At 30.1% G+C, this 12,029-nt stretch overlaps 1 protein-coding gene across 3 annotated transcripts; it reads left to right on the top strand.

The window, feature by feature from the left end:
- Positions 1–1,514: 1,514 nt before the first annotated feature.
- On the top strand, positions 1,515–11,151 carry LOC145745303 (low-density lipoprotein receptor-related protein 1B-like). 3 transcript variants are annotated; one of them, XM_082563339.1, is made up of 22 exons: positions 1,515–1,648; positions 1,740–1,804; positions 2,262–2,549; positions 2,620–2,811; positions 3,362–3,564; positions 3,875–4,015; positions 4,598–4,745; positions 4,847–5,009; positions 5,582–5,757; positions 6,119–6,299; positions 6,372–6,534; positions 6,697–6,842; positions 7,047–7,144; positions 7,358–7,553; positions 7,713–7,853; positions 7,960–8,105; positions 8,212–8,320; positions 8,960–9,090; positions 9,205–9,292; positions 9,561–9,641; positions 9,949–10,051; positions 10,615–11,151. In XM_082563339.1, exons 1-22 carry the CDS (start codon positions 1,555–1,557, stop codon positions 10,736–10,738), a joined length of 3,177 nt encoding a protein of 1,058 aa, XP_082419465.1. In that variant the 5' UTR covers positions 1,515–1,554; the 3' UTR covers positions 10,739–11,151. The 3 variants fall into 3 exon arrangements, with proteins under 3 accessions (XP_082419465.1, XP_082419464.1, XP_082419466.1); XM_082563338.1 differs by having other exon boundaries at positions 8,206–8,320; XM_082563340.1 differs by lacking the exon at positions 9,561–9,641 and having other exon boundaries at positions 8,206–8,320.
- Positions 11,152–12,029: the final 878 nt, after the last annotated feature.

Here is a 12,029-nt window from a genome sequence, read left to right as displayed (position 1 = left end):
TATTCTATGTTTAGGTTATAAAGTTGACCCTTCTACATCGAAGACATTTAAATATACAAAAAAATGTTTTTACCTTTTCATTTAGGATAGCTGTTTTACACCTTTCATTGCAGACAATACAAACTGGCACAGTAGCTAAAAAACAAAACCTATTACTATGGAAGCTCAATGGGCTATGGTAGTTTTTTAAATATAGCCTATGTAAAACTATTAACTTTGCAGAATAAAATTAGGGTAGGATCGAAAAGTTATGTATTTGTAGCCTTGGCCTACCTGTTTTTTCACATTTCTCGCAGAATATATGCGCACAGTTTGTGATGTAAAACTTTACTGGGTTTGATCTTCCAAATTGTGTATAACAGTGGTTACAGTGCAGCCATTCATCCATTGATAATTTTTTTTGATCCAATAAACAAAATGGTTTTTCAATAAACTAAATAGTTTTAAAGGGACTTTAAAACAAAACGCTATTTATTTTGTGTATCGTATATTTTACCGTACAAATATCATCTAATTTTTTAGGGTACCTTGCGTTTTTTTTAGCCTTAATCAACAAAATGTGATTACTATAATTGTAAGTATATGCATTTGTTGTGAAATGTATGCAAACAGATTTCGTTTAAATATTTATACATATTTTAAATTGACAACATTAAAAAATTCGGCGGCAATAAAAAGAACAGAAGTTATACCCATTTTTGCAACTCATATAATAAAAAGTTAATGTAATGAATGGTTGTGTAATTAAAATAGTAATTAAACTAGTGCTTTTAAATGTTATACTAAATTTAGAAAATTAAAAAACGTTTTAAAGAGTTTTTGTATACCACTTTTTTATAGTTAAAGTTTTGTATTACAAATATTTTGTGATTTAAATAGTTTCTACTATGACTTGGGCTATTTTAATATACAAGGTAAAATCTAGCTTATTATTCACGCTATTGTTCATACGAAACGACAGGCTTTAAAACAGGATACACGGTGGTGCATTAGTTGCTATAGCCTACGTTTATTAATATTTTAATATACCACGTAAATTTAGTATACGTCAGTTTAGCTTAGTTAATATGAAACTTTTACTCTATTACATGGGGTTAGTAATATCACGTGTTGTTTGCTGTAGTAGAAGGCTTTATATAGTTAATTTATTTAGAATAATGTTTTTAACTAAGTTACAGTTTAAGAAAATGAATTTTTCGTTATTGTTTAAACAGTGATATTTTAAGGTTATTGTTTAAACAGTGATATTTTAATCATGTACATCCAGCCATTTCGTTATCCATTGTGCGTTTTACAGAGCTATTTGTGGCTTATTAATGAACCCAACCATATGTTATTAACGTATAAAAAACAAGGTGTTTAGTTAGTATAGGTCTATCGCTTTATTTTGTTATATTGTGATTGTGGCGTTCACTGCGGCGCGCGAGTTAAACTTAAATTATTAAAATAAACGATTTTTTTGTATTTTTACCTAAACGTTTACTATTTTTTTATGTAACTTTACAAAAATTGGTAGAATTGTATAGGTGTTTAATGTTGGGTATACCATAAGACATGGATTTTTTAAAAGTTAGTTTCATTTTGATGTTTTTAAATCAAAGTCCACTTATATTTTGTCAAACAACACAACCAGCTGCTGAAACAACAGGTAATCTGTATGTAATAGGAATTTTCTTTCTCTTTATAACATTGTACATCAAAGTTATAAATAGTTTAATTATCCGGTTCATTTAACATAGGTATAACAACGCCGTCTACGTTGACAAATTTGACAGGTTCCCCTGAAAATGCAACGTTAATAAATGTAAGTAAAAGTATTAAGTAGAATATTTCTAACGTTACTTCATTATAACTAATGGTTGTTTGCCATCAATATTTATCCCAAAAATAACATATGACTCAGTTAAAGCAGTCAAAACATACGCTTTAGATGAGCGGAAATTACAAAACAAACTATTACCGAATTTATGTAGTCACAACGTTTGTTGTTTTATCAATAGTGGAATTGCGCAGTTAATAGGAAGAATTAAAACGTCATACATTATCTGATGTAGAAACTGACATTATCTAAATATACCCATTGAATATTAATATTACTATTTCTTATAGAAATGCCAATATATATTTACGTTGGTTAATACAATACTTTTTTTAGAAAAATATAGGGCCTGTGTGTTTAGCAAAGCTACTTTAGCCTTTAAAACCCCGTTATTTTACCAAAACTCATTACAATAGTCAATAGGTTAACCCGTTTTTTTTAGGAAGTTACATCTGCGACAACAATTGCCACAAACGTAACCAACAACAACACAACAATATTGCCACCTGCAGCAACTACAGAAGACACAACAAATCCACCGGAAGTAGCTTCTAACATAACAGCAACAACAACAACAACAACAACAATCCTAGGACAAAGCAATACAACAACAACATCAACAACAACAGCAACACCTACAACAACAACAGGAGTTGTAACAACCACTTTGCAAACCCCTATTAACCGACTTTATCTAGCTGTTAGATTTGCTTCAATTTTCATATTTCTGGTAAAAAATTGTAATAAATATAAACTAACGAGAGTTTAAATATAAATATTTTATATTTAATTATTTTTAGCCTTCTAGTAGCAGGATATATTCGTTAGAACCCGACAATTTCGACGGGGAATTGAATTTAAATGATGGCAACAAAATTGCTGTGAATGGTCAAACTTCGTCTCAGTTTTGGGCAATGGCTACTGACTATCACAGGCAGTTGGTTTATTATACAGACTACTACGCTAATTTTATTGGTGTATACAACGTTAAGGTATGTAAAAGTTATAAATTACATAACTTATAAATAATTTTTTTTAAAAAGGAATTAAAACAAAAAGGCTTTCGAATTTTAAACTATGTTTTTTTTAAACTATGGCATTTTGCATTTTAAACTACATAATCAAGCGGAGTAGGCTCTGCGCTTGTGCTTTTTGCCTTAAGGAAATTTGGGTTTTACGTTTTTTAAATTTTGGCTTAAAATGTTACATAGTAGGCTATAGCTTTAACGTACCACTCTTTTAACAAAATATTGCCTAGTATGGAGATGCATTTGGTCAATTTAACGATTAATTAGTTTAATGTTAGAACGGTTTTAAAAATAAACATCTATTACTATTAAAAAGTGGTAATAAGGAAGTAAACTTAAAAAGAAATATCAAATTAAAAAGTTATCAGTTTCAGAAAAATCCTGTTATACTAACAAAACGCTAAACAAGGAAACTATTCAGTCATGAACGTATAATCCTTAGTAAGCTATTTGTGAAACCACATTTTAAATGGCAAAATCAACACTAACAAATTTTCGTTTTTATTTATTACAGACTCATGAGCATAAATCAGTATTCCAAGGGCTTAGCTATGGCATCGACGGTGTGTCGGTAGATTGGTATACTGGTAACGTGTATTGGGTGGATACCAGTCAACACTGGGTTATGGTGGCTGAAAACACGTTCACTTACTACATAAACATTGCGAATGTTACAAGCAAAGTGCCAGCCCGTATTGCGGTTGATTCTGTAGCAAGGTACCTTTAAAAATTTAAAAATAGCAAAGATTAGCTAACGTAGCACTTATTTCGGGTTCGATTTTCATTGCTTTCATGCTGTTGCGCTTTTAAGTGAGGCGTTATAAACGGTTTAAACTCCTTCTGGACCAACACTTAACCTGCAAGTTATAATTTATAATAGCCTAAACTGCCAATGGAAACTCGAGACTGGGTGGGGTAACAAATGTTACTCTATGTTTGGGTCGTGAAGTCCCTCCCACATCAAAGATAAATAAATATAAAAAAAACTTTTGCACACTTCGAATTATGTTATTTATTTTTTTCAAAGGAAAGTTTTTTGGTCGGAGGTGGGCGACACAGAGTGCCGTTTAATGCAGTGTGATATGGGCGGCAATAACATCAAAACAATTCATGTTTTTACTGATATTTCATCAATAGATGCTCTATCATTAGACGTCAACGATGGAAGGTATATTTAAATGTAACATTTTTAGCTTGTTTTACGTTTTTAATGAATTACTCTGATCACACAAACGTTATAGGCAGCATGTTTATTAGTCTTTTACTATAATTAGACGTTTAATGTATTTTATAATTTATCTAGTTTCCTTTAGAGTTTAAAATAGTTTTTTTTTACATGTTTTTTGAACGTGTTTTGTTTCGATTAGGCCTTTGATTGTCTATTACAGTTTATTATTAAACCAGTAAAGTGAATAATTGTTTTTTTGTTAATAAACTTTTTTTTTTAATTTTTAATGGGAAAAAACTATAACTATTCATTCTAGCCTATAAAATGTTGTAAATTATCGGGAACAGGTGTTAATATTGCTTGGTAACTTTAGAATTTTTTTAACAAGAACAAGTAATTTTACTGATTTACTAAACCCTAATATTGTAATAGTCAGTAGCTTAAATTCGGCGCCTTTCCAATTTATCCAACTTGTTTTCTTTTAAAAAAGCTTAAAATATTGTTGCCAATCGACCCAGAAACTTAACAATAATCTTTCATAGTGAAACTAGTTTTACTAATACATGTCAATGTTTTCTATAGATTATACTGGACCGAACGATTAAGATCCACCGCTACGACTTCAACAACTGATAGTAGAGTTAGATATTTCGCGCTAGACTCTCCCGAAACGGTAAACACTGTTTACCTTTCCGAATCTTCGGTGTATGTTTCTATGACCACCTATAAGGTAATAGGTTGCTTAATAGAAGTTTTAATATTTTAATCTTTACACATTTTAATAATTAGATTTTAGTCTTATTAAGATATATATATATTTTTTTTTTGTAGAATTACATTTATGTTTGTGATAAGCTACAGCAATCTGTTTTTGTTCTGAATAAAACAAGTTCATCCCGAATATATCAATTTAGCCTCAGCAGAAATCAACATCCTAGATCTGTTGTTATTTACAGCGAATATTTGCAGCCCTTAAATAAAGAACAATCTAACGGTTAGTAAAAATATTTTCTAAATTTTTTTTTTTAATTTAATAAAATTGTTGTATTTTAGACTGGTATCCTGACAAAAAAGATAAAGCAACTATAGGCTTGACTATAAATAAAGTTACTTTATGCTTAGGCTTATAATAGTTGTTTTTTGTGCTTAACTTAATGAAATAATTTAAATTAAAACGGTTTTTCTGTAGCCTTGTATAAAGTACAAATGAATTTACTATTACAATAAAAAGACATAATACTTGAGGTCCTGGGTTCGATCCACATTGCTTTTATGCTGTAGCGCCCTTTATTAAGGTCTATCAACGGTATAAACTCCTACTAAGCCAACCCTTAACCAGCAGTTTATAATTATCGGGCAGTTATGATCCATATTTACCCGAACTGCCAAAGGCAACTCGAGACTTGCTCGAGGTAACTGATGTTACTTTATGTTTAGGCCGTGAAGTCGACCTTCTTACATCATGGATAAATAAATGTAAAAAAAAGTTTGCGCAATAAATTGTTTGCAATATGGTTTAGCACTTTTATAATTTTGTCTTCCTAAATTTTTTATCATTAATTTTAGATCCATGTGTTAGTCACTCATGCCAAGAAATCTGCATACCAGGAGATGGAGATAGTTTTACTTGTGCATGTTCTTTCGGCTCGTATCTTAGTAACGATGGTAACTCGTGTAAAACTGATATATTCGAGGACAACTTTGCTTTGCTAATAGATTCGGCCCACGAAAAAATATATCAGGTATTGCAATATATCAGGTATTTTAAGGTTTAATTTAATGGCAATTATTAAAACGAAATAAAAATTTAGAAAGCTAAAAATCATTATAAAATCAGATTTTGTGGTGCGCAAAATTTGGCAACTGTACACTATACATTGTTGTGTTATTTTAAATGGCAAACAACAAAAGTAAGTTAAAATGTCCTTTTAAAAAAAAAGAAAATCACCAGTAAAATTTGTGATTATATTGAAAAAAATTTTTTTTTAGAAAATCTTTGTGTAATGCGACCATATTTCTAGCTGCAATTTTCAAGTGGTAAACTGCCAACCAATAAATTTGTTTTATAAATTTTATATTACCCCTTCAAAAACACTTTTTTAGATTTTGCTGTCTAACCCATCAGAATATACTAGTCTTCCTATACCAAATATTGGTCACGTAGAAGCGATAGACTACGACCCAATAACTAAAACTGTTTACTGGCTTGACAGTAAAGCTGATATAATTTATAAAAGCTTATTAAATGGATCTAATCAAGAAGCTTTTGCATACAACGTCCATGGTAAAACTTGCAATCATTTTATTACAAGATTTTTAGTTAATTTTTTATTTATTTATTTATTTTTTTTTTTAGCCGTGTCGTTTGCTATCGACCATTCTTCGCGCAACCTTTACTACGCAAACACCGTCATCGATTCAATTGTCGTGACGTCACTAGAACTTAGAAACGTGACTAGCACGCTGCAAGTTCATAACATCTATACGGTGTTAGAGATATATGTCAGTAGCAGGCTAGGGTAAGTATCGAATTTTGCTGACCGCTTTGTAATGCATAACTTTTGATGTAAAAATTGGTCTAATTTTACCAGTATTGTGAATTTTTTTTGGGGAACTGTTAAGTACAAAGCAACCGTTATTTTTTTTTTTTTATTTAAATAATAAAAATTGTGATTTTGAAGAAAAGTGTTTTGGTCCGACTGGGGCCAAGTCGACGCAAACGGTCCGTTAGTGGGCGCTATTGAGTCGGTAGATTTGGACGGCGGTAATAGAACAGTCTGGGTTGACGGGTCAACTTATCCGAACGGAGTAACTATCGACTACGAAAGTAAACTTATCCATATTTTTTGAATTGTTTGAAAAAGAAAAATATTGACAGCTTTGTTGAGAATCGTAAATGTAAAAAGGACAATATAGCATTTTCTATACAGATTATTAAATAATAATAATAGTAAATATCGAGTTAGGACTGGGGTATAAATACTAGGGTTACATATTTTTATATTAAACTGAAAAAAATTATATTTTTTAGACAACTTTCTGTACTGGACTGAGTATAGGACAGGTAAAATAGGTTGGATGAACATGAACACAAAAGAACAAGGAATATACTTCGTGACGTCATCAAACGTATGTATTTTATTTTTTACATTTTTTAAATATTAATCAGTTACAAATATGGTGCTGTTAAGTTGTTAAAATAGCAACAGTCATTTTTATTTATTTTTTTTGAAATTAATTTTTTTAACTTTTTTTTTATTAAATTCTTTTTTATTTTGTTTTTTATTAATTTTTTTTGATTCTTTTATTAATTTTTTCTTTATTTTTTTAAATTTGTTTAAGGCGCTTCTTGAGAGCCTTTCCTACCTTTCTGGAAATCTCTATTTGATTGATCATCTTCAAAAATTCGTTCAACGTGTTTCGGTTAAGGACGTCATGAACGACGTCGCAGGTTCATCGGCAGTTCAGCCTTACGGACCCAAGGTATTCTTCCGCCTAAAGGGAATAAGAACATTTTCTTCGGATAATCATGAATTCGGTAGAAAAAATTTTTGATAAATCAAAAAAAATAAATAAATAAATAAAAACAAAAAATTTAAACAACACAACTCATTTAAAAAATTAGATTATTAAAAAAAACGATTTTTTTTTTATTCGAAAAAATAAAATAATATATCACCATTTTTTTTTTTTTTAGACAAAAATATTTGTACAGCAAATAGAGGTGGCTGCCCCCAAATTTGTTTTCCAACCGCTAGCTACACACCCCGGTGCATATGCGGAGATAATTACGTTTATGAGAGTTCGAATAACTCATGCATACAAACCCACCCAGACGGTAAAAAAAAAAAAAAAAAAAAAACAATTTCTAAAATAAATTAATTTTATTTAACTATGTTTGCATGTGATGCATTTAAAAAAAATCAGTTATGACGTCATTACAGGAGACGTCACGCCCCCATCTTTCGGTTCCTCATGCCCTTCCGGTACAGTATTTCTCACGGTCGACGAATGTTCCGATACCGCCACCTATCGGTTGGTTCAACCGAACGCTACCGACGATTCGGGAAAAGTTTCCGTAAAGTCGTTAGTAAGTTTTTATTTGATTTCTATCCTTATTGATAAAAAAAAAAAAAAATTTTAAACTTATTTATTATTTTAAATTTTATTTTCAACTTTTTGTTGAAAAGTTTAAGATACAACCTACTTACCAAATTGCACCATCCAGGCCAAGGATTTTTCATTTTACGGCCACAGATTTAAGCGGAAATACAGCTTTTTGTAATTACATTGTATTTTCAACAGGTATGTTATAGTTTCATTCATTATCTATAACCCATAAGTTGTATGTGTAATTGTGTAATGTATTACAAAGTAAATATTTTGCTGGGTATAACCTTATAAACTCCTGGGCTTAATTCTTTTTTTAACAGCCCATAGTGTTGGGTTTTTAAGTTTTAACTGGGGGTAATTTTCAACGTGTTTGAGTTTTTCTCAAACTTTAGGCTTAATGGTGAATAGTGTGGTGCTGGTAAGGTTCGAACACAAAACCTTTTGGCTCGTAATCCGATGCCAACAATATTTTTTTTGTATATATCTTTATCTTCGATGTGGGAAAGTCGAATGCGAGACTTAAATATAGAGTAACATCAGTTACTCCGACCCAGTCTCGAGTTGCTTGTGGCAGTCGGGGATATTATAAGTTATAATTGCCCAATAATTATGCTGCTGATTAAGTGCTGGCTCAGCAGAAGTTCATCCCGTTTATAGCGCCTTACTCAAGGGCGCTACAGCATGAGACCAGTAGGAATTGAACCCACGACCTCATGTGTGGTTTTGCAAGCGTTCTTACCACTGCCGGTTATTATACTATACCAAACAACCGGACTCTTTAGCTTTTTTTAGTACTTACATGTTTTGTTAGAATTTTTTAATTTTTTTTAGCTGTTACGTGTCCTAGTTTCGACAGCGTAAGTATACCTACTGGCTCAATAAGAACAACACCATCTTGCGGTAACTTGTACGGATCAAAACTAAATGTTTCGTGCCCAGGGGCAGATCATATTGTATTTGAGGTAATTAAAAAATAATATTAAATCGCTTAAAATTTAAAATCTTTTAGTTTAAATATTCTCATAATTAGGAATTTTTTTTAGCTTATTTTATTATGTAAAATTTCTTTTTTTTAGTATATGTGTGACATCACAAAAGATTGGGTGACGTATTCAGATATATCTTGTCCCTTTGTTCAAACCACCACAACTGTTAACTCACCAAGTAAGCCTAAATTTAAATTAAACAAAGTTGTTAAATGTAAATTTTCTTTTATAAAAATACTAGCATTTAATCTAAACATAAGGTAATTTTTTCTCTTAACCTAATCTTTTGTAGTTAATACCATTTTTCGACATAATTGATCTACCAATATAACCTGATTATTCATCTGCTCCAAATGAACATAGTATTTGTTACTAAGCCTCTAACTTACGATTTGGAATAAAAATGTCAAAAAACTGCTTATAAATTAAACATAATATCATTTTAGCTACTACTACTTCTACTACTTATAAGACAAAAACATATCCCCCAATAACTAGCCCAAGTTTAAGCATTAGTAATACTACCAGTAAGTTGGCATGGGTGCTAACTTAATACGCAGCCTGAAAAATATTTTGTTAATTTATAATTATTTATGCTTTGTTGCAAAAAAAAAACAAAGTTTTAAAGAATTTGCTGAGTTATATTTTAATTTAAAAACGGATATACATCAAAAGCGAAATTTGAAATAAAAATTGGCATGTTTTTTTTAAGCAGCATTTTTAAATATTATTTTCTTTAATGCTTGTGAATTATATTAGTAGCTCATTTATACTTATTTTATTTTACAAATTTTTTTATGGTCAGAATTCATTTTTTTACTATTTTTTTTGTAGTCGTTCACAGAAGATCAAGCAAAAAATTGTCTGGAGCTTTGATTGCATTTATTGTCATCGTTGTATTATTTCTTGTTGGTGTGATTATATTTGCAATAGTAAAGTAAGTAAATTGTGTTTGCATAAAAAATACGATTTTTAAACAATACAGTAAAAAACATCCTAGAAAACATTTAAACTAAGGTCATAGTCAAAAACATGTTTTGGTTATTAAACCGGCAGCGTGGTGTAGTGGTAAAAATGCTTGCTACACCACACATAGGGTCGTGGGTTCAATCCCCACTGACCCCATGTTGTAGCGCTTTTGACTAAGGTGCTATAAACGGTATGAACACCTGCTGAGCCAGCACTTAATCAGCAGTATAATTATTGGGCAATTATAATCTATAATATCCCAAACTGCCACAGACAACTCGAGACTGGGACTGAGTAACTGATGTTACTCTATGTTTAAGTCGGGCATTCGACTTTCCTACATCGTGGATAAATATAAAAAAAAATTCTACAATATTAAAAAAATAGAAATTAAAAAAAAAGTAACTTAAATGTCATAAATGTTAAATTTTTACAATTAAAAAAAAAAATTACAACAATTTTTCGCAACAATTGTATGTAAAAAAGTTGCAGAATTTTTTTTTTAAATTTTTTTATATGTTTGTATTTTAGATATCGACATAGACTTAATATGCCTGGGATGTATTTCTGGCGAAGGGGGGATGATACGATTCAATTAACCGATACTTCTTTATTTCTTCACCCTGGTAATACTACGGAAAATATTTACACATAAGGTTTTTGGGGGAATTTTTTATTTTTAAATTATTCAAGACTTTTAGATTTTTGTTTTAAATATTTAATTTGTGTTAATAAGATATAAAAGTGCCTTCAGATTCTATATTTTTGATTTTTTTTCGAATATTTTAATTTAAAAATAAGCTCAATTTTTAAACGCCTTTTTACTTTAAATCATACTTTAAACTTGTAAAAGTGGTTTAAAAATATAGCCATTACACCTTTTTTTCTAAAGTTTTTATTTTATATTTTTTCTCGTAAAAGTTGTTCTTTATTTTAAATCTATTGTAGCACTGTTTTTGTATGCAATATTTCTATACTATTATGCAGTTTTACGTTGTAATATTATTATGTATTATATTTTTTTGGTTTGGTAAGCAATTAAATTGTGTTGCAAACTAAAAGTAAACGAATTAATTTGTTGTTTTTTTAATTCAGACCATGTACTCAAGACTGGGTTGAAGTAACTGATACTCTATGTTTAGGTCGTGAAGTCGACCTTCTCACATCGAGGATAAATAAATATAAAAAAAATTGTAAACTGATGGCAGTATAAGAAATTGCTTATAAATTGCATATATTTATTTAGCCATAACATTTTAAAAGTTTTTTCAGGTAGTTAAACAAGCTTATTTTCGACCTCGTATTAAATAACGTATATACAGATTTTTTTTTATAAATAAGTATTTTTTATAAAAACGCCTTTTGGTCCATCTATTGTTTTTTCCAACTCTTTATGGTCGCAAATTATTTTTGAATCGTCGCCTCCGCAATTTCGAGTCCGGACAAATTCTTTCAACAAGTATTTTAACATTTTTGTGTCCCAAAAAAGAAGCAAGAACTGCGAAAAATTTTTAATGGAGGACCCGTGGAATAATATAGCTTGCTCATTCGGTTTGTTGTGGTATGGAAAAATCAAGTGACTCCATGTTTGAGTGGGTTTTAAGTTTACAATCTTAAAAATAAAAATGTTAAATGAAAAATTAATTTAAAAAAAATTTGAAAAAAAAACTTACTTTAAATATTTTTTTCTCGTATTCATCCGCCACTATGACGTCATCGTCAATAAAAAGGACGTAGGCGGGGTCAAAGGTCGTGATGACGTAGGTAGCTAAAAACTGGAAGTCGAGATTAAATTTGCCGAACACGACCGACTGTCCTATCGTCTTCCGAAACATTCTTTTTACTTGGTTTCTCCAACCTGGCAGGATACGATATGGTTCACTGATCACCTGAATGATGACATCATTAAAAAGTTGATGTCATAATTTTTTATTTTTTTTATTTAA

This window comes from Corella eumyota, chromosome 3 (assembly GCF_963082875.1).
Source record: "Corella eumyota chromosome 3, kaCorEumy4.1, whole genome shotgun sequence".
Taxonomy (NCBI): Eukaryota; Metazoa; Chordata; class Ascidiacea; order Phlebobranchia; family Corellidae; genus Corella; species Corella eumyota.
This window is presented reverse-complemented; position numbering and strand designations above follow the sequence as displayed.

What these genes read in the sequence shown, in the direction of transcription:
- LOC145745303 (XM_082563338.1), top strand. Translation starts at nt 1,555, where the DNA reads ATGGATTTTTTAAAAGTTAGTTTCATTTTGATGTTTTTAAATCAAAGT. An exon ending in CTTCAATTTTCATATTTCTG is followed by an intron (nt 2,550 to 2,619) that starts GTAAAAAATTGT and finishes AATTATTTTTAG; the next exon opens with CCTTCTAGTAGCAGGATATA. An exon ending in TTCGGATAATCATGAATTCG is followed by an intron (nt 7,554 to 7,712) that starts GTAGAAAAAATT and finishes TTTTTTTTTTAG; the next exon opens with ACAAAAATATTTGTACAGCA.